General features: G+C 41.1%; 1 protein-coding gene and 1 non-coding gene across 3 annotated transcripts in view; both read right to left on the reverse strand.

Annotated features, from left to right (window-relative positions):
• HAUS6 (HAUS augmin like complex subunit 6) overlaps positions 1-23,266 on the reverse strand; it is a 42,962-nt gene extending 19,696 nt beyond the window's left edge. Inside the window, exons 1-18 of one of the 2 annotated variants that reach the window (XM_069002430.1) lie at positions 23,074-23,265; positions 21,877-21,972; positions 21,054-21,126; positions 19,929-20,061; positions 19,213-19,360; positions 15,909-15,974; positions 15,734-15,785; positions 15,358-15,531; positions 14,591-14,772; positions 13,863-13,992; positions 13,213-13,288; positions 11,360-11,450; positions 10,684-10,716; positions 10,049-10,133; positions 9,202-9,387; positions 8,218-8,353; positions 6,921-7,897; positions 1,380-2,203 (exon numbers count right to left, since the gene is read on the reverse strand). In XM_069002430.1, the coding sequence (XP_068858531.1) occupies positions 6,945-7,897; positions 8,218-8,353; positions 9,202-9,387; positions 10,049-10,133; positions 10,684-10,716; positions 11,360-11,450; positions 13,213-13,288; positions 13,863-13,992; positions 14,591-14,772; positions 15,358-15,531; positions 15,734-15,785; positions 15,909-15,974; positions 19,213-19,360; positions 19,929-20,061; positions 21,054-21,126; positions 21,877-21,972; positions 23,074-23,207 (2,748 nt within the window). In that variant the 5' untranslated portion in view covers positions 23,208-23,265 and the 3' untranslated portion in view covers positions 1,380-2,203; positions 6,921-6,944. Of the gene's footprint in view, positions 1-1,379; positions 2,204-6,920; positions 7,898-8,217; positions 8,354-9,201; positions 9,388-10,048; positions 10,134-10,683; positions 10,717-11,359; positions 11,451-13,212; positions 13,289-13,862; positions 13,993-14,590; positions 14,773-15,357; positions 15,532-15,733; positions 15,786-15,908; positions 15,975-19,212; positions 19,361-19,928; positions 20,062-21,053; positions 21,127-21,876; positions 21,973-23,073 lie in introns of those variants that run through there. The other variant, XM_069002431.1, reaches the window with a different exon arrangement.
• On the reverse strand, positions 10,208-10,338 carry LOC138103927 (small Cajal body-specific RNA 8). The gene has a single exon (XR_011147894.1). It is a non-coding gene; the product is annotated as a small Cajal body-specific RNA 8 (non-coding RNA).
• Positions 23,267-23,431: the final 165 nt, after the last annotated feature.

The following is a 23,431-nucleotide window of genomic DNA, read 5'->3' on the forward strand; positions in this document are numbered from 1 at the left end:
TATCCATCACAAACCAGTGGACAGGAGAGCTACTACTTATAATACACAAATCATAGTATTACACTTAACTGAAAGGAGTAAAGATTCTGCTTCTATACATAGCTCAAAATATGAGGTCACATCTTCACAGGAAACTAAGAATTCTTAGATGCCACTTTTTAATCCCAAACTGTCAATACAGTAGCAACATAAAATGCAGCTTAATTTTTCTCAAGACAGGCCACAATCTTATTATCCACATCCTTACGTGTAGCTAGCCTACATGCTCATCTAGCTACCTGGGCAACGTTTGTGAAGTCACCAGCGCCAAGCTCAAGAGCCCAGGCCTGGACAGAACACAGCTGGGCCTGCTCCAGGCAGACAGTAGCTAAGGTGGTAACAGGATCACAGAACTTATATTGTTATGGCTGGAAAAGACCTTTAATATCATCAAGTCAAACAACCTAACACCACCACTATGTTCACCATTAAACCATATCAAGCACCATAGCCACACTTTTTTCCAACACTTCCAGGGATGGTGACCTCACCAGTTCCTTGGCCAGCCTGTATCAGTACTTTATAACCCTTTCCATAGAGAAATTTTTCCTAATATGCAAACTTCCTCTGGTAGAACTTGGGGCCATTTCCTCTCTCCTGTCCCTTGTTACATGGGAGACTGATGTGAAAGGGTTAAAATCATTGTATTTGGGCATGCTTGGGTATACTGAGGCTAGAATAAGATATGTCGTAACCAATGCAGAAGCTAGCTGGGTAACTCTGCAAAAGATAGGGAACAAAAGCTTGCTAGATCCAGTGAAGAAAATGCTGAAATAGCTAGCAAGAGACTGCGCATGCCTAGGAAAGAAATGTGGAAAGTGCAAAGCAAGAAAGACGTTCAGCCTTCATCCAAATGACCACCGAGCCTTCCTCAGCGCAACCACCAGCTCCGCATGTGCTAATGATAATAACGAGTTCTAAAAAATAGTTTGGATAACCACACTTTTTCTAGGGAAAATGATGAATATGCATAAACTGCAACCATTACTTGTAAACTGCTGTGTGCATGTTTGGAGGAGCGATCCTCGCACACCCAGCGCACTGAATAGAGCAAATACCTGCTTCTTGGACTTTGTCTTGGAAGTGTCTCTTGGCCCGGTTTAGGGCGAATCAGATACCCACCTGCCAATTTTTAGACCTGTCAGACCAGTCTGACCAACACTGGCTGTTAAGCAGCACTAACACACACAGCCACATTATACATATTACACTTTCCTCAACCACCCACATGCCTTTTCACAGAGCTTGTCAAATTCTGCTTTATAAGGAAGATGTCAAATACAGGTGAAGCTTCTTCTTAAAACCCAAGGCAACTGTTTTGGAAGAAAGGAGAAAGATACTGCAGAACAGAAAAACAACTTTATTTAACAATTCCTCACAACTCTAAACACATTAGGCTAGGAGCCAGTACTTTTATAACAAGTAGTTTACCTCCTGGAATCTCAACTTTTACTTTCTCACCTTATCACAGGCTCTATTACATCACAACGCAGTAAGTGCACGTCAGTTGTTAAAATCAAGTAGCATTAACACTACCACAAGGAATAGATTTTTATAACTTTAGTGTAAAGCATTTACTCGGTAATACAGCTAAAGAAATATGCACTCCAGTGAAGTTTAGAAAAAAGGAACAGCTTCTATCAATAGGTAGAATTGATGGCAATAGACCAGAAGTCTCAGAAAGAGATGAATGCAATGGAATGTAGAGCACCAAGTAAAAATTGAATCTGTTGGATCGAGGGTTGGGGAGGGATATGAGGTGTAGATTAGGAGCAAATTAACAGATTTCACTATTTCTCCTTTGACATTTCATTGTTTGCATTTTCTGGGGTTATGCCATTTACTCAACATATGCTGCTTAAAATATGCTTAAAATATATATATAGTTCTGTATATAAATGATAGGCTGTACATAGAAGGCCACTGTGGATGAGATGAAAACAGCAGCACCAGAGCAGGCAACTGGCATTCTTAGACTCTTTAAGGAGACTGGAATACTGTCTCCACCAAAAGAAGGAGTGCAACTTTTAAATCCAGACAATGCTTGGAGAAGATGCTACACAGTCAAGTGAACCATAAATGTACTGCTATGGTTACGCTGCTGCTCTACAAATTCCATCCTGATGAAAGTTCCTTTGTGCCCAGCTTCTAACTCAACTATTACCTGAAAGAGAAAACATACTAGTTTGCACTCTAAAACATTCAACTATTAGACAGAAATACTGAAGTTGTTTCACGTGTATTAATAAAGTATGTATGAAATGTTACTCTAATTTTGTTAAGTGCTCCAATCAATTGCTAGCAATACAGCTACAGTTTTAAATGAAACCTATATTGCAGCAAGCTTGCACAAAGTATAAATCTCACTACTCTTTGAGACTAGTTTATAATAAATTTGAGACTCGTTAATATTAAATTCCAAGTATTTCATTAAATCACAGAATAGTTAGGATTGGACAGGACCTCTGGAGATCATCCAGTCCAACGTCCCTGCCAAGGCAGGGTCACCTAAAGGAGGTGTCGCGGGTTGGGTTTGTAACCGGGCGGAAACACCAATTTAGTGTAGTGGTTTGGTCTAAAATACTCATTACTGTTTATCTTCTGTGAGATAAGAATTAGGAGAAATGCAAAGCAGGCACCAACTTGAATGAATATAAAGAAGTTTATTAACAGACCTAAAAGAAGAAAAGAAAAAATTATACCACCTTTAGAACTCTCCTCCTCCCCCCACCTTCCTCCCGTCTCCCACTGACAATGTAAAGACAACCCTTAAGATGTTCAGTCTGTTTACCACTTCCATAATAACCTGGTTCAGTCCATTTAGAAAGAGAAGTCTCTTTTTGCTCATGCTATGAAAACAGTATCACACCGAGACAGCCACCCACTTCCAAATATTGTTCAGTCCATTTAGGAAGAGGAGTCTCTCTGCTTGCGATGTGAGTCCCTTCCCCCGACTTGCAGCTTTTCCCGCAACTGCTTTCGAGGGTCCACTCTTGAAAGTTTTCTGGGGTACAATTTTAAGGTTGAGCTGTTCAGAAACAAAAAAAACAGAGGCCCTTCTCCTTCCCTGGGAGCAAAGGGTCATCTTCATCTTTAAAACTATCTCTGGAAGCATCTCTAGGAATTGAGGTTTTTCTCCTTTCCTCTTTGGAGCAAAAAGTCCTCATCTGGTTCATCTGGTTCATCTCTCTCTGTCCAAACTTCTCATGAAATTACAGCTGCGTCAGCATCTGCCTATCTCAGCGCAGGTGCTTCTGCTTATGAGTTGAACACTCCACCCCCCATATCTTCATGAAATTACAACAGGATACTCTGATATATCATAGCTTCACAACAGACTTTCAGCTTTAAGCATCTCCTCTCTCTCTTCCCTCAGGTTTTCAGCTCTTCACAGCAATAAAAGGGTTAATCTCACCTCGGCCTTACAGCTGGAATGTGGCTTATCGCAGTTGGTCACCTGACCTCTGCCAGACAGAGGTGCCGCTTTGCTGAATCTCGGCCGCAGTGGAGGGGGGGGTTCCGAGCCTCTCCGGCTGCCCACGGCAAGGCAGTGGGGGGGGTTCCATGGCTGGAACAGGCCCATGGCTCCAGGCTGGCCGTGGCCGGGCCCGGCCTGGCCCAAGCAGGGCCTGGCCGGGCCCGCTGGCCCCCGCACGGGGCCTGCAGCCACCTGTGCCAGCGCCGGAAACGAGAGAGAGCTTGGGGGGGAGTTTGTCTATTCTTAAGTGTGGATCACAGAGGCGGTCACAACTTTAAGTGGCTTAAAGAATTGTCCATATTCAAACTGGCCAGCTGATAGGTTCTATCAGGTCCCAGAGGAAGCTGTAAGCACCCCTTAGCAAGGATATCCCTTCCGGGACTATGCTTGCTAACCTATGACAGGAGGTAACACAGAAACATGTCCAGGTGGGTTTTGAATGTCTCCAGAAAGCGAAACTCCACAACCTCCCCAAGCACCCTGTCCCAGTGCTCTGCCACCCTCAGTGTGAAGAAGTTCTGCCTCATGTTATGGTGGAACTTCTTGTCCTTTAGTTTATGGCCATGGCTTCTTGTCTCTTCTTTGGGCAGCACTGAAAAGAGTCTGGCACTCTCCTCCTAACACCCACCTTTGAGATATTTGTATGTATTGATGAGATCCCCTCTCAGTCTTGTCCAGACTAAACAGGCCCAGCTCCCATGGTCTCTCCTCATAACAGAGATGCTCCAGACCCCTGATCATCCTTGTGGCCCTCCACTCGACCCTCTCCAGTAACTCCTTGTCTCTTTTGTGCTGAGGAGCCCAGAACTGCACACAGAACTCCAGGTGTGGCCTCACTAGGGCCAAGTAGAGGGGGAGGATCACTTCCCTCGACCTGCTGGCCACACTCTTCCCAATGCACCCCAGGATGACATTGGCCCTCCTGGCCACAGGGGCACTGCCAGCTCATGGACAGCTTGTGATCCACCAAGAGTCCCAGGTCCTTCTCCACAGGGCTGCTCTGTAGGAGGTCAGCCCCAGCCTGTGCTGGCACTTGGGGCTGCTCCTCCCCAGGTGCAGGACCTGACACTTGCCCTTGTTGAGCCTCATCAGGTTTCTCTCTGCCCAGCCTTCCAGCTGATCAAGGTCCCATGGAATAGCAGCAGAGCCTTCAATCAGATCAGCCACTTGCCCCAGTTTCCCTTCCTCCAGGTTTTTGATAACCAAGTTCAGTAAGACTGGTCCCAGTATTGATCCCTGGAGAACACCACTGACTGCAGGCCTCCAGCTGGACTCTGCTCCACTGATGACAACCCTCTGACCTCTGCCTTCAGCCAGTTCTTGATTCACCTCACTGTCCATTCATCTAACCCACATCTCCTGAGCTTACCTGCAAGGATGTTAGGGAAACAGTGCCAAAAGCCTTGCTGAAATTAAGGTAGTGTTGATACCATCTGATCCAGGCAGCTGAACAGGCAAGCTTCAGATTGAGATGTAAACTGAGCTCTGGGTGGGAGCCTGAGACAAGAGGTTGTGAACTGCCAAATTTTAGGATAACAAGGGGCATGAAGATGGATGACAGCAGCCAACTGAATGGACACTGACAGACACATCAGGAGCTGGGAATTGCCAGCCTTTTGGATAACAAAGGAGATGAAGACTGGTGACATCAGCTAGGTGGATGGATACAGAAAGTGGGGACAGAAGCTGAAGACTCAGGAGGAAGGGCAAGACTTGCATGTGGGGAGACTGAGGGTGTAAAAGATCTGGCGTTCCTTTGCTGGGGTCCTGCTCAGAGGCACCAGCTCAAGCTGTTTCTGTGTTACTGTGCCATGAAAAAATGGGTTTATGGGCTGAGACATCTGAGACACTGCTATGGGAAACCTGGGGTCAAACCTGTAAGGAAACCTGGTCTGACTGCAGGTGAGTGTGGGCTGTGTAAGGAGTCAAGCAGGGCACCCATCAGCTCACTGGAGCCACCAACTGTGAAGGGGCTTCACTGCCAACAGTGAAAGTCTCTGACATTGGGAATGTCACAGCCAGAGAGTCTCATGGATGGCCAGACTGGGAAGTTTCTTTTAACAGTAGACAATATCCACTGCTCTCCCCTAGCCAACCCATCCTGCCATGTCATCACAGAAGGCTATTGGTAAAGTATGATTTCCACCTGTCTACTCCCAGTGGCCATCCTGACTACTTGGTGAATCCATCTTGACTACTCCTGATGACCTATATTTCATCTATATGCTTGGTGATGACCTCCAGAACTATCTGTTCCATTGTCTTTCCAGGGCTGAAGGTGAGGCTGACAGGCCAGCAGTTTCCTGGGTCCTCCACGTTGCCCTTTTTTAAAGTGTGTGTAACATTGGCTTTCCTCCACTCATCAGGCACCTCCTGTTCTCCATTTCTCAAGGATGATGGAGAATGGCTTAGCAACAATAACTGCCAGCTCTCTCGGCACCTGTGGATGCATCCTGTTGGAGTCCATGGAATTATGGGTGTTAAGTCTGTCTAGCTGACCTCTAACTCAACCCTCTACAACCAGGGGCAAATCTTCCTTTCTCCAGCCTTACTCTCTTACCTCTGAGGTCTGGGATTCCTGAAGAACGGCCTCGGCAGTAAAGACTACGGCAAAGAAGGCATTCACTAATTCCACCTTCACTGTGTCTTCCATCATCAGGACACCTGTCTGCTCCAACAGTGGCCCCACACTTTCCCTAATCTTCCTTTTCCTACTGATGTACTTATCACTGATATCCCTTGCCAGACTCAATTCCAAGTGGGCCGTGGCCTGCCTCATCACATCCCTGCATACCATCTGTTTTCATGGAAGTCCTCCATTACTAGTTCATTTTTATTAATGCATTTCAGTAGTTTAACCTCACATGTAACTAAACACTGCCCTACTGGTTAAACAATTGACACTTCTGTTGGAAATGGGGTGAGGGGATAGGTAGGCTGGAATGCAGGATAGTTCTATCAACAGCTTAACGAACTCAACAAAAGTTCAAATGACCTATGACACATTTCTAAATAGCCAAATTTGTTCAGAATAAACACAAAACTTCAAACTATCTTTGTGAATTCTCAAAATCTAACATCAGATTATTCAAAATCTAACTGCAGATTGCAGTTAATGCACCTTAAGGCTTTTTTTGTTTTTTAAACAGCTGTAGATTATGGCAGAAAGTCAGATGAACATCTTTTCTCATATTTGAAAGATGCTGATAGAACTATAGAACTAAAGAAAGCACATTTCCTTTTTTTTAATGTCTCATCATCTATGAGGAATAAGCATACAAATAATTTGTTTCCCTTGACTCCCACAGCACAGTTCCAACTCCTCAGAGAAGGTTATTCATCGTAGTATAGCCAGTGACAGAATGGACAAAATCTTGATGCATAAAAAACACAACACACTTACCCCCTCCAATTTATGTAGTAAGTCTCATGGGACTTCATGTACCCAAGATGGCATCTCTTCCATCTGTTGACAGGATACCAGCAAAGATGAGAGAGAGTATTTGCTTTCATTAGGAGAGTTTGGCAATAGCATCTTGGTAAATCCTTCATCCCTGTGAGAATCATCACCATTTTCCTCTTCTTCTTCTGGTATAGGAGATAGTTCAAATGTGTATCTTTCAGATTCGTCTTTGTTATGCGTTTGATGCAGCTCCTCTTCACTTTCAGATGTAGTCTTTTTTAGCACTTCATGTGAGTTGGATAGGGACTGTACATCCACGTCTGATTTTTTAATATCCTCATCATTTTCCAAGAGATCTGTTATATTTGCACTGTCTATTGTATAAGAAATTGAGTTTGAGCTTGAAGATATGCTGAGATTCATGCTGTCAAATTCTGGAAGTGTCTCATCCAGTATCCCCATGTCAGTAGTTTCATGACTGACAGAATTTAATGAAGATACCTCATCCATTAGAAAACTGCGACAGTGCTCTGAAGGTAGTGTATTTGCTCTTCTACCACTTTTCAAACAACTATCTGGAATATTCATGCTCTTCTCTCCATTGTGAAAAGTCTGGCTTAGATCTTCTACAGAACTTCCACTCAAAGCAGAACAACCTAGTTCTTCTGATTCAATTTTCTCGCTTTCTTGAATTCCAGATAGTTTTGAATCTGAAGATTCAAATCTATGACTTACGCTTACCTGCTCATGAGGATGAGATTCTGTAGAACTTAATTGAGACTTCTTTTCTGACATGGGAGGATCAAAGTCAGATACAGGAGACGCAGGTTCAGAGAACACAAAGGTAGAGTTCTGCTGCATACTGGGTGTACCATCCATGGAAGATTCTTCTGTCACCACTTCTGTTGGGGACAGATCTATGTCTAATGAGCCCTCAGTCTGAATAGCTTTTCTCCACGAGCTTCTAATTTCAGTAACTAAATGGAACAAACCAAGGTAAAATTTTAGTACTTTCAATCAGTCTGTTTTTATTCTGTCCCCTCAGTGACATAAGCAATCCAAGCAGGAATATGTATAGCTGGTTTATATTATTTATGTTTCCTCAACACAAAGGGGATTCTACATAAGAAAAAGATCTCACAATATTCACATCTTATTAGGGCTACTGTGTTGTGTTACAGAGTGAGCCATTAAAAAAACATCACTGAAATAATTATCTTTTTCTTCTTGTGTGACATGCCAATGAAGTAACCACATTTTTTATCAATGAGCATTACAAAAACAGTTTCAAACTTACGCAGAACTTCTGGAGTTCGAGGTACTTGGTTCCTTGTTAAAAATGGGTTAAAAGACAGTGAGCTAATGAGACGGTCAAATGACATTCCTTTTTCTTCACCACTTTCAGGTGACTCAGACATCACTGACTTTGCAACCTGTGGGATGTTAGAGAATGGCAAATTCTGAGAAAGCAAAATTATAACCTCTTCATTTCTGTCAGTTATGGTTCAAAATAAATCTCATTCTCCAAATCATGTGGAGAATTTGGAATATCCTAATTTTTCTCTTATTTACTACTTAGGTTCATAATGACCATAGTATCCTACAAACACAAAATGAAGGTAAGGGACTGAAATCAGAATTCAATTCTCAGTTGACTCGTCATCTATGAATCCACCTTTCAAATAAGAAAGTGTCCTCAGATAGAATATATTTAAGATATTAGCCAAGAACTGCATAAGCATGAAGACTAGAGATATATTCATATAAATCAAAAATTTTAGCAGATGAAAAGTAACTATCATTTCAATGAAAAATGCAATTTACTTTCCAAAATAAGATGTGGCACATTTGACAGTAACTCCTGTGAAGGAATTCCTCAGTCAAATCTTAAATAAAATACCTGAAAGAAAAATTACTTACATTCCTGCTTAAAATTCCCAAGTCCCTGTTAAATACTTAACCTGTATAACTTCAGAATTCAACAGTTCTTTTTGTTTCTCAATATATGAGTGTACTTCACAGAGTGAAGTACATGATTCTGCTGAACATACTATTCACTTCACCATGATTTTTTTAAGCATGATACCTGAACAAACTCCACACCTTCAGCGTGTACTTCATGAGTCCACTGTAAAAATCCGTGACTCTGAAAACTATCTAGCAGAAAAAGGTAACTTTCGATGTATGTGGATTACAAGAGACATTTTTTTATATAATTAGTGATTTGTTCTCTGAACTTAGTGATCATTTACTAAAAAACAAAAAAAAATTACATCCTAACCTCTTCTGCAAGTTCATCTCTGGCTTTCTCAAGAAGGTCTTCTTTTTTCGCAGAAAACTTTGGCTGGATAACATCTTCACCTGTGTTCTCCTCCATTTCTGAAGTGGGAAATTCTTCCTTTCCATGTTTTAAGATTTTTGGAGGCACAGGTTTTTTATTTCTCACACAAGTTTCAGTATGCAAGTTCTGCAGGAATACACAGGAATTATTAGTAGTTTTAAAATCAAGCAAGGATATTAGCATGAACTGCTGCAAAAATTCTGAACTGAAACAGCCCCAGTGTTTAGTCAACAAAAATATTTCAGTCTTGAATTCTAACGAAATACAGAATATTTTTACAACTATATTCAAAGAAGGACCTAGGTAGTGACTAAGATAAGTGTTACACACAACATAGACGACTCATTTGCAACTACCTTGATCACAGTACAGAGAACAGCTGTGCAATGGAAAACTGTACATCCAAGCTGCTTTTACACATTTTAACCATTGAATTCCATATACAACTTAAAGAAACAAAATCTGACCACTGCTCACATCAAAGACTGTTACAGCAAGCAGGGAATCAGTCACACACACTGTATGTTATACAGAAGTCAGATACAAGGGCACCAACTTCCTACTGTCCTTTCCCAAAGCTTAACGAAGTCACTGAGAGTTAGCTTTTACAATTTTGCCAGACTAACTCAAATGTGTAAAAATATCGCTCAAAAAACAACAAAAAACCACCCACAAAACCCCACAAAGCAGGCTGAAGCCCCACAACACTCTCCCACGAAGTCTGAGTTTCAACCAATATAAAAAGGACGTGTTTTAAGTTTAATTTATATCAAAGATAGAAAGTTACATTTTCAATTAACAGGTCTCTGCTTTCAAATGCTTCTGACAACTGCAGCACTGATGAGCTTCTAAACGAGGGAGAGAGGACGAGACTAGACAACAAAAAACCCAACAATTTTAGAGACAAATTAAACAATTGAAATGCAAATTTTAGAAGGCTGTTACATATTGTGTGCTCCGTATCTGTCCGTTACGATTTCCCTCAATTCGTCCCGGTCATCAGAAAGCAATTTTACTATAGGGAGAACAATGTGACAATTAGAGCAGATTTAGCCCTAGTTGTGTATCAGCCTCCCAAAAATAATAAATTAATAAACTCTGCCATTGATTACCACACAGGTAAAAAGAAGGGATTTTTCAATACATTTGTAAACAAGTCTTCTGCATTCTGCAATAAAAGATAACTGGAAAGTCTTCTGCAGACTTGACAACATTCTTTTTCCTATGTAGTCTTTGTCTGAATCATTTCTGGCATCCACAGGTCTGTTCCTATATAAACTTGTTGATATTTAACAATCACCTGGCTACCAAAAACTTTAGCCTTATCACTTCTGGTAACTTGAGTGCTAACTGCATAACTCTCAAAAATGCACGGTCCTCACTTGTTAGGAAAAGCACACCTAAAAATGTTTTTGATGTTACCTGTCTGTAGCATCTCCATGGTGCACGAAGTCACTGAAAGAAATCCAGAATTGTTAATTACTTTGACAGCCTCTGAGACTTAACGCAACTGCATCTACTGATGTCTAAGAATGGATACCATTCCTTTGCTAACTGCCTTGACCTCTTAGTAGGCAACTTTCAAGTATCTGTATGAGTCATATTATGAAAGACAGCATTCTTCAAAAGGCCATGAAAAATTCCTGGACTAAGCAAATGACAAAAGGGAAAAAACTTTCTAGAATACCATTGTTCTGTGTTCTGTCCTTTGCTGGTACTGTAGGAAGAGTAGCTACAGTGTGACTGTAACTCTAAAGAAGAGTAATGAAAAAAGTCTTGTAGAGAAGGTTTAGCCTGAGAAACAAAAATTTCTCTCCACCTGTCTCTTGAATCTTAGAATATAGTTAAAAATCAAGGAAAAAACCTTGCAATTTGGCTGATATTTATCCTATTCAGCAGCAACCAGCAGATCAATCTGTCATCAGCTGAAGAAAGCAGCAGTTACTTTAGGACTATCTTGCTAAATCACATAGTTGTGACATAAGGAGTGGGCTACTGAAATATTCCGCCATGACTCAAGAGACGCAAAATATTCAAGTCCAACATGTAAACTTCTAATTTTTCTGCTGCTTCTTTATCAATTTCTCATTAAGCATACCATCTTGAGGGTACTAATTTTGTATCCATGGTGGTTTCCAAAGCCCCATCATCTTTCCCATGGCTTTCTTCATGACAAGAGTCGTAATTATCTGCGAAAGCAACGCCGAAGTTTTATTATTGCTTCCGTTTTCTTCACTTAGGCTTTCCATGTGACACAGTTGACTCATACTACTTCTGTAGACTACTCACTGGATGGACTTTATGAACACTTCAAGAAAAATAAATTAATACATAAACAGGACAGTGTTATCAATCCTTTTGCTCAGGCAGTACCCATTGCACAGATGCCACTAGCAGCCAGCACCCCTTTCTGTTGTTCCTGAACACATGTTCAAGAAGCACAATTCATCTGCTGCCCGGCACATATCAATCGGACTTTCCACCTTCCTCCAAACTACAGTCCCAGCCACAACATCATTATCCCCTCCTCTCCACATACACCAATTGTGTGGCACATTAATTCCACAAAGCACAATTCCACCCACCTCTACCTCAACTGCATTAATCAATAAATATCTCTCTAGATAGACTCATCCCTCTTGCTGCCTCACTCCAAGCAAGGCAAAGCTTTGCATAAGCGTATGTTACAGAAGTAAATGTTTTGAACATTACTAGAGGTACACATACCTCAGTCACGGACTGTCTAGAATATTGTGCTAACTTTGGCACATCTTGAATAAACAGCCATTAACCTCAGTAGTTCTCTACTAATCCTAAATTTCAGCTTCTGCAAGGACAAATGGCATTTCCTGTCCCATTCATCTCAACAACACATCAAAAATCCAGGTTCACTTCCAGTAGTTAGGTGAGGTCAGTATTTTGTTTTTGGAGTTGACCTTATTAACAGGCAGAAGTTAGTTTTCTTAGCGGCTGGATTCTCCGATGTAGAGAATGTCACTATCAATTTGTCTCAAGCTTTCTGATACTACCAGCTCACAGCATCATAGTACAGTGCTTCAGTCTTTTGAATTTTTAAGGCAAACTATGTTCCATTTCCAATTCTGTGTCTTTCCTCTGCAGCTTCTAGCCTTATACCGACATACACTCAGACTGCTGAGTACTTTCATCTTTACAACCAACAGCATCTTCTCACCATTGTTTTGAATCTTGAAATTCCAATACAGCTCTGCTATGCAATTTTTCCTAAAAGGGACTGCAAATGACATGATTGAAGCAGTCTTCCCCCTTGCTTTGTAGCTTTTAACTTAGAACTCTATACTAGTGACAGTCAGCACTCAGTCAATAAGAACTACCAGGTAGAATATCATCAGATCATCAGCCCCTTAGCATGGTACAACAACCATGCCTGGTCAAAGTCAGCTCTGATCAACACTGTTAACCTAATGACTGAATGCAACCAACACAGATCAAGTGAGATCCTGATCAAATGGCACAGTTACTAAGGAATTAAGTGCACCAGAATGCACCAGAGAAAGGTAGCTACCTGGGGGGACACCTTCAATTTCTTTTCCTAGACAGTCAATGGGAAGTTTTACCTTCTTTCTTTTTTACTCCTCCAACCGGAAGTAACCTTTACTGTTAGACTGAATGTATTCTCTACAATCTGTGAATGAACCTCTGTACACAGACATGTCTCAACATCCTTTGTGCAAGAACAACAAAATATCAAACAGCTCAGCACTGGGTTTTTGCCAAGCTTCAGAGAATGTCCGAGATACTACAAAGTTGAAAAATGCAAGGCAGTTTCGGCCAAGAGTCATTCAGAATCAATTGTCACAGACTATCAAAGACCATCTGCAAATGCAAGAAGCGAGCCCTTTGGACTCCACATAACTTTTAACAATTGTGGCTCTGGGGGAGAAGGAAAAGAAGCTTCTCCTGTTCACCCACCTGCAAATGATTGACAACAGAGAGTGTCTTCATCTTCATCTGAAGAACTAAAAGACTCGAGTGGCAAAGCAGGTTCCTTTCAAAAGGACAAAAAAAGTTACACAAGCAGGCAAAAAAAGTCAGTTTATCAACAGCAATTAACAGTTATTTAAAACAGCTTTTCTGCAAACCAGCCATCAGATGCAACAAGAAGTTTCTCCTCTCTCTGCTGGATAGCTACACAATGGGTACAACCTCTGTCAATGTGAGCATCAGAATGGCAATTACTGTTCATTCATCAAGTACATCACTTTAAAAGGGGAAAACAGAAACCAGCAAATGTTCCTAACTCAACAAACCTCAGCTTCCACAGGGGGATGGACAGAGACAAAACAAAAACCAATCTGCTCACCCTTATGCTGATCTACCATCTTTACAAGATTGTTCCATCCCACATCTTCAGTGAATACATCAGGTATCATACAGTCAAATGTATCCTCTTTAAGAAAGACTACTTCTTAAAGCATAATCAGATATACTGCACTATGTGAGTCCCCTACCCTTACAAATAAAGCTGAAGTGTTGCAACAGAACGCACCAGTTTAGATCTAAATCCTCTCTCACCTTTACCCTTCTCTTTCCCAGAATCAGATAAAATGAACATTACTTACTAGATAATCTCTAAAGATTAAATTAGAGGGACACTGGCCAAGAATAGTTTCCCACTTCGATTCCCAGATTTCCTGTTTTCTGGAAATAGACTGACGCTTTTGCTCACAATGCTGGTGCACACTTCTTAGACTGTAACATATGAACATGGAAAATGAAGACAAGAATCTGTCAGCAGAGATAACAATTCGACATAAAGAGGGCAAGTATTATGTTTCCCACATATCCTGACAAACCTTTGACATGTATCAATTTATTCATGCATTTGTGCATACACTACAAACTAACTGAAATTCACAACCAAAAAAGCAGCTGCTAGGTAGTCTTCATGTTTCTTACAGCAGAATTGGAAGAACTACACTAAAACCTATACTCAAATGAGATACACACCTTAAATTTCTCTAAAAAAGTTACAGATAAAAGTTTTTAAAATCTCAGCACTTATTAATGCAACAAGACAAAAAAAAAAAAAAAAAGCAAAATTCAGATCAACTAGCAAATTAGGTACCCCAGAACAAAGACTAAACTATTAATGAAACAAAGACAAAAAGCTGAAGCTACCTAGAGAAGAATCCCAATAAAAAGTTAGATAAGACATTAAAACAAATGCTAATTTTCCCAGAGACACAAGAAAAACACTGAACCAACATGTTTTTTCTAAAGAAGATTCCAGTAGACATGATCCTACCATTTAAGAACAAACAATCAGAGAAAACTTCCCAACAATTACCTCCTTGTGTTGAAGTCCTGTAGTAGTTTCTTGCAGTATGTAACCATGGCTTGAATTCTGTGAAGTTCTTTCAATTCACATGGACAATGTTCATCTCTCAACATTCTCAGGGCTTCATTTAACAACTGAATAACTGTCAGGAAATTCAGTTTTTCATCTTCATATAAATTTCCTGTACAAAACTTGAAGTAGAGCAAGCAAGGAAAAAAAATAAATAGTGAACAGTACCCATATCAGACAGTTATGTCTTCTGTAGTCAGAACCAGGACACGGTATACGTTATACTTAGATTCACTTCATGATTGTTTCATTTTTTTTAAAAATATATTCTAGGTTAAAGCAACATCAACCAATGAAGTATTCTGTTTGACCACTGCCCCAAAAGATACGGCACAAACAACACCAATGTCATAACTGAACACCATATGCAACACAAGGGTAACAAAAGCCAATTACTTGAAGCACTGGTTAAACAAGTCAAAATAGGTTTAATGGCTAAACAACAAAAATGTCAAAGCGTTAATTAGGCAGACTTACCAATGTAATTACTGAACTGAAAAAGTTAATGTCTTAGACATAACAAATACAGAACAGCATTATAATCATAAGAAATACTGTATGTGAATTAGACATATTTTATGCATCCTTTAGCAATCATCTCTAATAATCCATTATGTATTTAATTTTTTAAGGTATTTAATTGCATCCTAATGGGGACTAAATAAAAGCAGCTTACCAACTTAGCAAGAAGGATAAAAACCACTTACTCCATGTATGTCACTTTCAACTCTGTAAGTCAACGACCCTGGAACACGCAAAACTACATCAGTGCCATCTAAAATACATGGATGAGCACAGTCTTCAAGTACAGAATCCACAACTGCCTTTTCCTTTTTCAGGGATGTAAGCATTTCCGCTATAAGTGTCCACATACTGCGGACCTTAATAGAAAAGGACAAAAACACTGTGTTAAAACATTTGCCATAATACCTATAATGACAGAGCATCAAAACAGCATGAAGGCAGATGAAATGCTAGCATAATCACAGGTAGACAAGTGCAAATAACAGTATCTGACTGACAGTAGGTGTTGCAGAAATGTTGGAATTCAACATGTTGCCACAGCAGGAACAAAATGCTCACCTTCTGAATTCTGTCAGTTGTGTCATTTTTGTTTTGGTCATTTTGTTTCATCCTGTATGCATATGCAAAACAAAAGTTCAAGTGGACTACTGTGAAATTACAGTTCATATTTCACAAAACTGAGCATGCAATCTACTTCATATATCCTAACCTAGTTACAAGGAAAAACACTTACCTGCGAGACCGCTTCCGCATGACTGCATATTCAGACTTTGTTCGTTGTATTTCTCTAATTAAAACCCTAGGGAAAAATTTAAAAGCTAGAACAGGCTTATCAGAATTGCTTACAGTCATGAACCGATCATTCTTTCCCAATCTGCATACTGAGGCAGTTGTTTCTTTTACCCAGCAACAATAATTAAGTTACTAGAAATGTCTATTATCAGCATGAACTACGAACATATTCAGCAATTGTACAGTATCCAAATCCTTCACTTTCAAAAGACCAGAGAACAGGAGGAGTACAAGCAGATGGACCACAGAAGTCCTTTTGTCAAAGTGCTTTCATTGACATTTTCAGCATGTAAAAATATAGTAGTCTGATTTTCAGAAACACTACGTGCCTGAATCATGCTGCATTCGAAAGGATCTTCAGAGCTCTGATGTCTTGTCAAGAATGAAAAAAAACCTATAAATAATTACACTTTTGAAGGGTATCCCTCAAATGGTAAACAGCAGTAATATTTCCCAAACAAGGTCATAGGAGACACAGAATTACAGAAATCAGAGAAATTTAGGAGACTTTGACCTTTGGAAATTGTATTTTTGAGCCTTCTGTTGAAAGCAGAGCCTTTAATTACACTACTCATAGTCTTGGTCAAACCAAGTCTTGAATATTTCCAGGAACTGAGATTCCACTTCTGAGGGCAACCTTTTTCAGTTTAATTGTTCTCACAAGAGATTTTTTAAAATCCAGATGGAGTTTTCCCCTAAACATCTTGGACCCACTGCCTTGTCCTGTCACAATACATCCTTGTGAAGAGTACGTCCATGTTCTCCACAACTACTTTTTAGACACTGAAACTGTGATTAAACCCCTAGCATTGCCTTTTTCAGGCTAAGCAAATCAAACTTCTCCAGCTTTTACTCATACATTTCACACTCTGCAACGCTCTAATCCATTGCAGTTCTCTGCTAGTATCTTTCCCATCTTTCACTCTCTCTCTCTTCAAGTGGGCTGATCAAAACTGAACACAGTATTCCACATGTGGCATTAGAACTGCCAGCCCCAGCCAGCAACTAAGTACCACACAGCTGCTCACTCACTCCCCACCTCCCGTAGAACAGGAAGAATCTGAAAAACTGTGAAGTTTATGGGGTAAGAACAGTTTAATAACTGAAATAAAAATATTCTAACACAGATGAAAAGGAGAAAGAGAAAGAGTAAAACTGAAGAAAAATGAGTGATGCATAATACAATTGCCCACCATCTCCTGACCAGTGCTCATTCCATATAGCATGATAGGCTGCAGGTCTTGGTTACCAGGACACACTGCTGACTCATGCTCAACTTGCAGCCCCACACTACTCTCACCTCTGATTCTTCTTAGCAGAGCTAGTCCCCAGCTGATCACCCACGAACCTGTGCTGCTGTTGGAGACTATTCTCTCTCAGGTGTGGGATCTCACACTGGTCTTTGTTAAACCCCATTAAATTTTTGCTGTACAAGTCCCCAGACCCAGCATGGTCTGTCTGCGATATGCTTCCCCATTGCAGTGTATCTTCCTTCCTCACAGTTTGGCACCACCTGCAAGTTTGGTGGGTTTGTACGCAAGCGTGTCATCCATATCCCTTGTGAGGACACAGCATCAACCCCAGAGGAACTCCACTCATAGACCAGTTACGACTTCGAGGCACTATCACTCTTTGGGCTCACCCCTTTAACTAGCCTTCTGTATTTCCAAGGATATCAGTCTGAAATTATGCCAGGTAACTATCTATGTACTCTTGGATGAAAGCACTGAAACTTTTGCTTCTTTCACCATTGCTTCTTGCAACAGAGACTGGTCCAGTGATCTTACCCATGTAGCCTGAGGCAAAGTACAAATTGGGTATTCTAGCCTGTGAGACTTGAAAGTTACCATTTTGTTCAGATGCAGATCTAAATCCTCCATGTACTTCCACTTCCTAACACCACACTATGGGATTCTTTTTTCAAGCTCTTACAGGCTCTTGGAGCTTTAGCTGAACTTTGGCCTTCCTAGCTACATCACTGCACACCTGAGAAATATTTCTGTATTTGTGTCTTGGAGTCAGTTCACTTTTCTGTACTCCGTATCTTGCTACACTGTCCTAATCAGGCTGGTTCTTTCTTGCACCTGTTTCTTTTTTGACTTAAGGAGATGGAACACACATGAGCTTCAGCATGGATCTCTGAAAGTATCCTATCACTCTTGAGCTTTCCTGCTTTCCACAAGATACCTCCTACAGTTGCCTGGGCCACTGGAAATACACTCAAATGAAAGCCACTGGAAATACACTCAAATGAAAAGTTCAGTGTCATTAGTTTTCCTCTTGTCTTCCTCACATTCCTTTGGATTTGAAGTTCTACAGTCTTGGCTGCAGTGACCGTAAGAGCCCTGTAACATCTCCAGAGAAGTTTCTCTTACTTAAACAGTGAGTTCAAAAGAGCACCACTCCTATTCAGCACACTCAGTGACTGCATTGTGAAGTCATTCTCTAGGTACTCCCACTTCCTACACTGCTAATGCACCACTGAACTACATTCCTAGCAAATACTAGGATAAGCTGCAGTCCTCTACAAGAATCAGGGCCAGCAGAAACCCACCATGAAGTCTCCCTGGATGCTAAACCTGCATCCAATGGCGTGAAACATGACCGGTCCTCTTGTATATAGAGCTACATTACATGCACTGACACTGCTTTTACCTACAGTGCAACTCCTCGCCCTTTTCTGCCATCTACTGAACAATTCACAACTGTCCGTGACAGTGCTCCAGTCATGTAAACTATCCCACACAATTCTGCAAATTCTGCTGATACATAGCTCTATGCCTGCAGAGAGTTCCAGCTCTTGATATTTCTCAAGCTGGGAATGTTTGCCATAAACAAGAGCTAAGAATAGCATACTTTTGGTGAAAGAATTAAGGTTTAAGTAAATAAAATGTGTCTCACAGTGACTAAACAAAACCAAGTGTTTCATCCTGAGAATGTTATATTTTAGGATAAGACCCTTCAAAAGAAATCATACTGCTATACATGTAGAATTCCCTGACCATTTTAATGCCCAGGCAACATACAGCATCTTCTAAATGACTAATTTCTTTAGACTACTACACTTCACAGAAGATCTACAAGCAGTACAACTGTCAATGAAAGAAGGTAAAGGGGGAAAATATGGGAGAAATTCAACAGAATGCATGATGTAAAGCATATAGAGACTTCTCAAATCCTTTTAAAAACACATACACATAAGTCAGCTTTTATGAAAAGTCACTTTCTTTTAATGCATTACTTACTGTGCTTTTTTCCCATATTCCTGAATAACGAAGTCTTCCCTTTGAAGAATTTGCAGCAGTTTATTGTATGCAACTCTATGTCTTGCTCTTGCTATGTACATGTCCTTAGGTCTCCGCTTTACAGCTTCAGCAAAAGGTATACCAGTGCCTAAATAGAAGTCAGTGTTTGGACTACATTATTTGCTTTTAACACATGGACAACTTCCTAATCTACCTAGATCAAACTGCAAGAATCACAAATCAAGATGCTCATTTCTACCTGGACTGAAATAGAACATTCAGTGTACTGCCTCTTTTGCCATTTTTTTCTGTTCTATACACCTTCATTCCCTCATTCTCACTCCCTTTCTGTATTCTTTAGGTTACAATAATGCAAGATGCCTGAAATAGACAGATCTGATCCTTCAGAATTCCTCAAGTTCCAAGAAAGAAAATAGTACAGCAGTCCAATACTTTTGGACCAAACCATTGCTTATGTGGGTAATGGTGCAGAGCATTGCCCAGGTGAACCCTGGAACTAGACTCACAACACAAGAGAGAGCAAAACCACCTGCACTGTTCTATCAGCAGTAGCTCTAAGCAAGTGCACAGAACTCTGTAAAAGACTGACCTGAGCAGCCAACTAAGAACTACTTAAAGCTCCTGTCATACATTAAAGACATGATAGATTTACAAACATTACAAATGAAGCATTGGTATTGTCCCATACAGCTTACCTACAGAGAGCTTTTTCATGTCCTCAATCAATACATATCTTGCAAAACAGTATGCCATGTGAACAAATCTAGCACCACCAGGACAAATCAATGTGGAAGGAGTAATTCGTGGAAAACCTCTTTCCTTTCGATTCTAGAAAAGTACAATCATTTTAAACGCAAAACTAACCTAAGAAGTAAAGCATCTACAACAGCTATCAAAGACTTGGCTGCATACCAAAATGCTGCAATTACCCACTAGTGAGCCTGATGCAAAGCTAAATGACTTTGCCACCACAGTTGACACCTACTGTAGTCAGAACAGAATAAAGCTTTTTTCATGTTCCCAACATCCCACCAAATTCTGTACACAAGACAGTTTCAATTCAAAGACTGAAGTCAGTGCTGGATAATTGTTAGAAATTGGTGCCCTCCTCATTCCTAACTCATAATCCCTATCTTTGAAAACACTTTCAAGTTTTCTTTCATATTTTCTACTGAAGTCATGAATCAGAGTACCTTAACCATATCTAAAGATATTGCATCATTGGCTTTCACCTCATCCACTATTACTAAAATCCAGAAGTATTGCAGTACGTAAGGACAAGATTTCTAGAACAAACATTAAAACAAAGGCAGCATAAGAAAGCACCATAATAAGCAATGATACCTGCAGTGATCAGTTTTGCTTCATCTTTAAAAAGCTTGCCTTACATTTTAGTCCCTTTCCCCATATACAAGAAAATACTATTAATAGTTTTTCATGCATGTGAATCAGCTTTCACAGTAAAAAATGCTTTCCCAGGCAACTTAAACAAACAGCCCTCAAGCTGAAGGAAGTTATTCTCACCCAGGGCTAAGGGACTCTCTAGACTTCCGTTTAATCACACAGTTACCCAAAAGCAAGCCACAACAGTTTTAAGACCCACAATTAGGTAGGTCTCTGTCTTCTAAATTCCCCAATGACAACATTTTTTCTTCAAAGAAGTCCAAGATAAACTATATAAAAGAATATACAAGGTAAAACTGAATTCTTTGATTAAAAAAATCCTTATTTAAAACTCTGATATAAAACAGTGCCCTCAAAAAAATAATAAGGTCACATAAACCAGTAGAGCATCAACTTCCACTCTTCATAATACTCACTGCAATTTCTCCAAGCCACAGACAGCACTGCTTCCTAAATCTAGGACTTGCTGGCTTTCTTAATCCAGAGCGCCTTTTCATTTAAAGAGGATGAAGAAGAAGAAGGAAAAAAAAAAAGAAAAAGAAATTTCAAAACATGTTCAAATATTCAGATACCTAATTAACCATTATAAAAACAAGACTAAGACACAGATTTCTTATTGATGCTGAGACAGAAAATGAGGGGCATATACCCTAGACCAAGAACAGATAAAAGTTTGTTAAATGACAATGTTTTCTTTCCGTAAGTTAACTACAGATTATTTCAGAGAGAGATTTGTCTGCAGCTCTTTCTAACTCAGGACAAGGAAAGGAAAAAAAAAAAAAAAAAGAGGCCAGAACCCTGACCATTTTCATATTAGCAGTCTCCCTCCTGCCACATCTTCAAATGTGTAAGCTAAAACAGCTCTGCTATGCAAAGAAAATCATCAAAGAATACAGGGTTTTTGCCATGTTGAAGGTCCTGGCAACAATCCATAAACAGGAAATGTTATTCTCTGTTTGGTCAGCAAGATAAATGGGACAAGTAGGTTATTTATCAGCTATTACAGTTTATATCAAAGTTGCCATGTAACAGATAATATCAGAAACAACTAATTAAGGCAAGGTTTCAGACTGATCAAAATTGATTGACTGAGCTATGACCAAAAGGAAACATATTCTCTGGCCATATGCTCTTCTTCCACAGTACTCCCCAAGAAACCACTTCCTTCCCCTTCAGCAGCAGTTTAAAATGTATTCTTAATTAAAGGCATAGCAATAACCTCAGATGCCAAATACTTACTTGAAAGTTAGTTTTGCGCGGCGCTTATCCAGCTTAGTAAACAAGAACTGGGCAATGACAGTAAAAGCTCTGTTGTTTGGTTTAGCAAACATGTCCCTAATAAACAAATAAACAGCCACATCAGAAGTAGTTATGGTGACATATTAACAGCATTTTTACTGGCTGCTAAAGACTACAAAACAATGTTACATCACAGAGTAATTCATTGAATGCTTTATTTCCTATGTAAAACTATACACCTTTCATCCTATTTAACACAGGTGAAATTCAGGGCTACAACAAAAGCAGTGTGGCCAGCAGGTCAAAGGCCACCGGTGATTCTGCCCCTCTGCTCTGCTCTTGTGAGACCCCCACCTAGAGTGCAGCATCAAGTTCTGGTGTCCCCAACATAACAAGGACATGGAACTGTTGGAGCAAGTCCACAGAAGGGGCACGAAGTTGAAAAAGAGACTGGAGCACCTCCCCTACAAAGACTGAGAAAGTTGGGGCTGTCCAGCCTGCAGAAGAGAAGGTTGCATGGAGACCTCATAGCAACTTTATAGTATCTGAAGGGGGCCTACAGGAAATCTGGAGAGGGACTCTTCATCAGGAATTGTAGCAACAGAACAAGGAGTAATGGGTAGAAGTTGAAAGAGGGAAAATTTAGGTTAGATATTAGGGAAAAAACCTTTACTGTGACAGTAGTGAGGCACTGGAACGGGCTGCCCTGGGAGGCTGTGGATGCTCCGACCGTGGCAGTGTTCGAGGCCAGGCTGGGTAAGGCTTTGAGCAACTTGGTCTAGTGGGAGATGTCCCTGCCCATAGCGGTGGGGGCGGGGATGGGATCTATGGGATGTTTGAAGGCCTATTCCAACCTCCTAACCATCTACGATGCTACTGAACAATTCGGGCAAGAACGTTATCTTTCAAGGCAAGTCTTCAAGACACGCGCTAGGGAAGCCCCTCACCTCGCCTTCCCCACAAGTCTCAGCGGGGGAGCCGGAGCTCTCACCGTATCTGGGTTTCATTTCTTCAGACAGAGATGATGTGGCCTGCGACCGCACTGCGGGCATTTCCCGGGCGCTACATGTCGCCAAGGGCACCGGGCCCCTCGGCGGCCACGGCGAGACGCTCCCGCCTCGCGCTCCCCGGTGAGAGCCGGGGCCCTGCTCGCACCCCCCCCGCCTCCACCCTCCCCCGGCTCTCTCTAGCACTGACCTTCCTAGTCTCACGTCACGGTGGCATTTCGGGTTGAAGCCCAAGGCCAGCAAACACAGCCAGAGGTGACGGCTCTCGCGTTTGGCTTCCGTGACAGCTTTCGGCACCCGCCGGGCAGCGGCCGCCTGCGCCATCTTCCCCAGCCCGCCAAAATCTCCCGCGCGCGGGCCTACGCCAAAATGGACACGCCCCTATTCTCGCGAGACCTCCAGCCCGCTCCCTAAGCCCAAAGACGAGGCTAGTCGGGCGCGCTGCCTCACGGGAAGCGTAGTCCAGGCGCCGGTCTGCTTCCAGCCCTTCTATTTAAGTAGGGTTGTAATCGGATTGCAGAATTTAACACGGGCGGGGGGGGGCGGGA

Source organism: Aphelocoma coerulescens, assembly GCF_041296385.1.
Source record: "Aphelocoma coerulescens isolate FSJ_1873_10779 chromosome Z unlocalized genomic scaffold, UR_Acoe_1.0 ChrZ, whole genome shotgun sequence".
NCBI classification, from domain to species: Eukaryota; Metazoa; Chordata; class Aves; order Passeriformes; family Corvidae; genus Aphelocoma; species Aphelocoma coerulescens.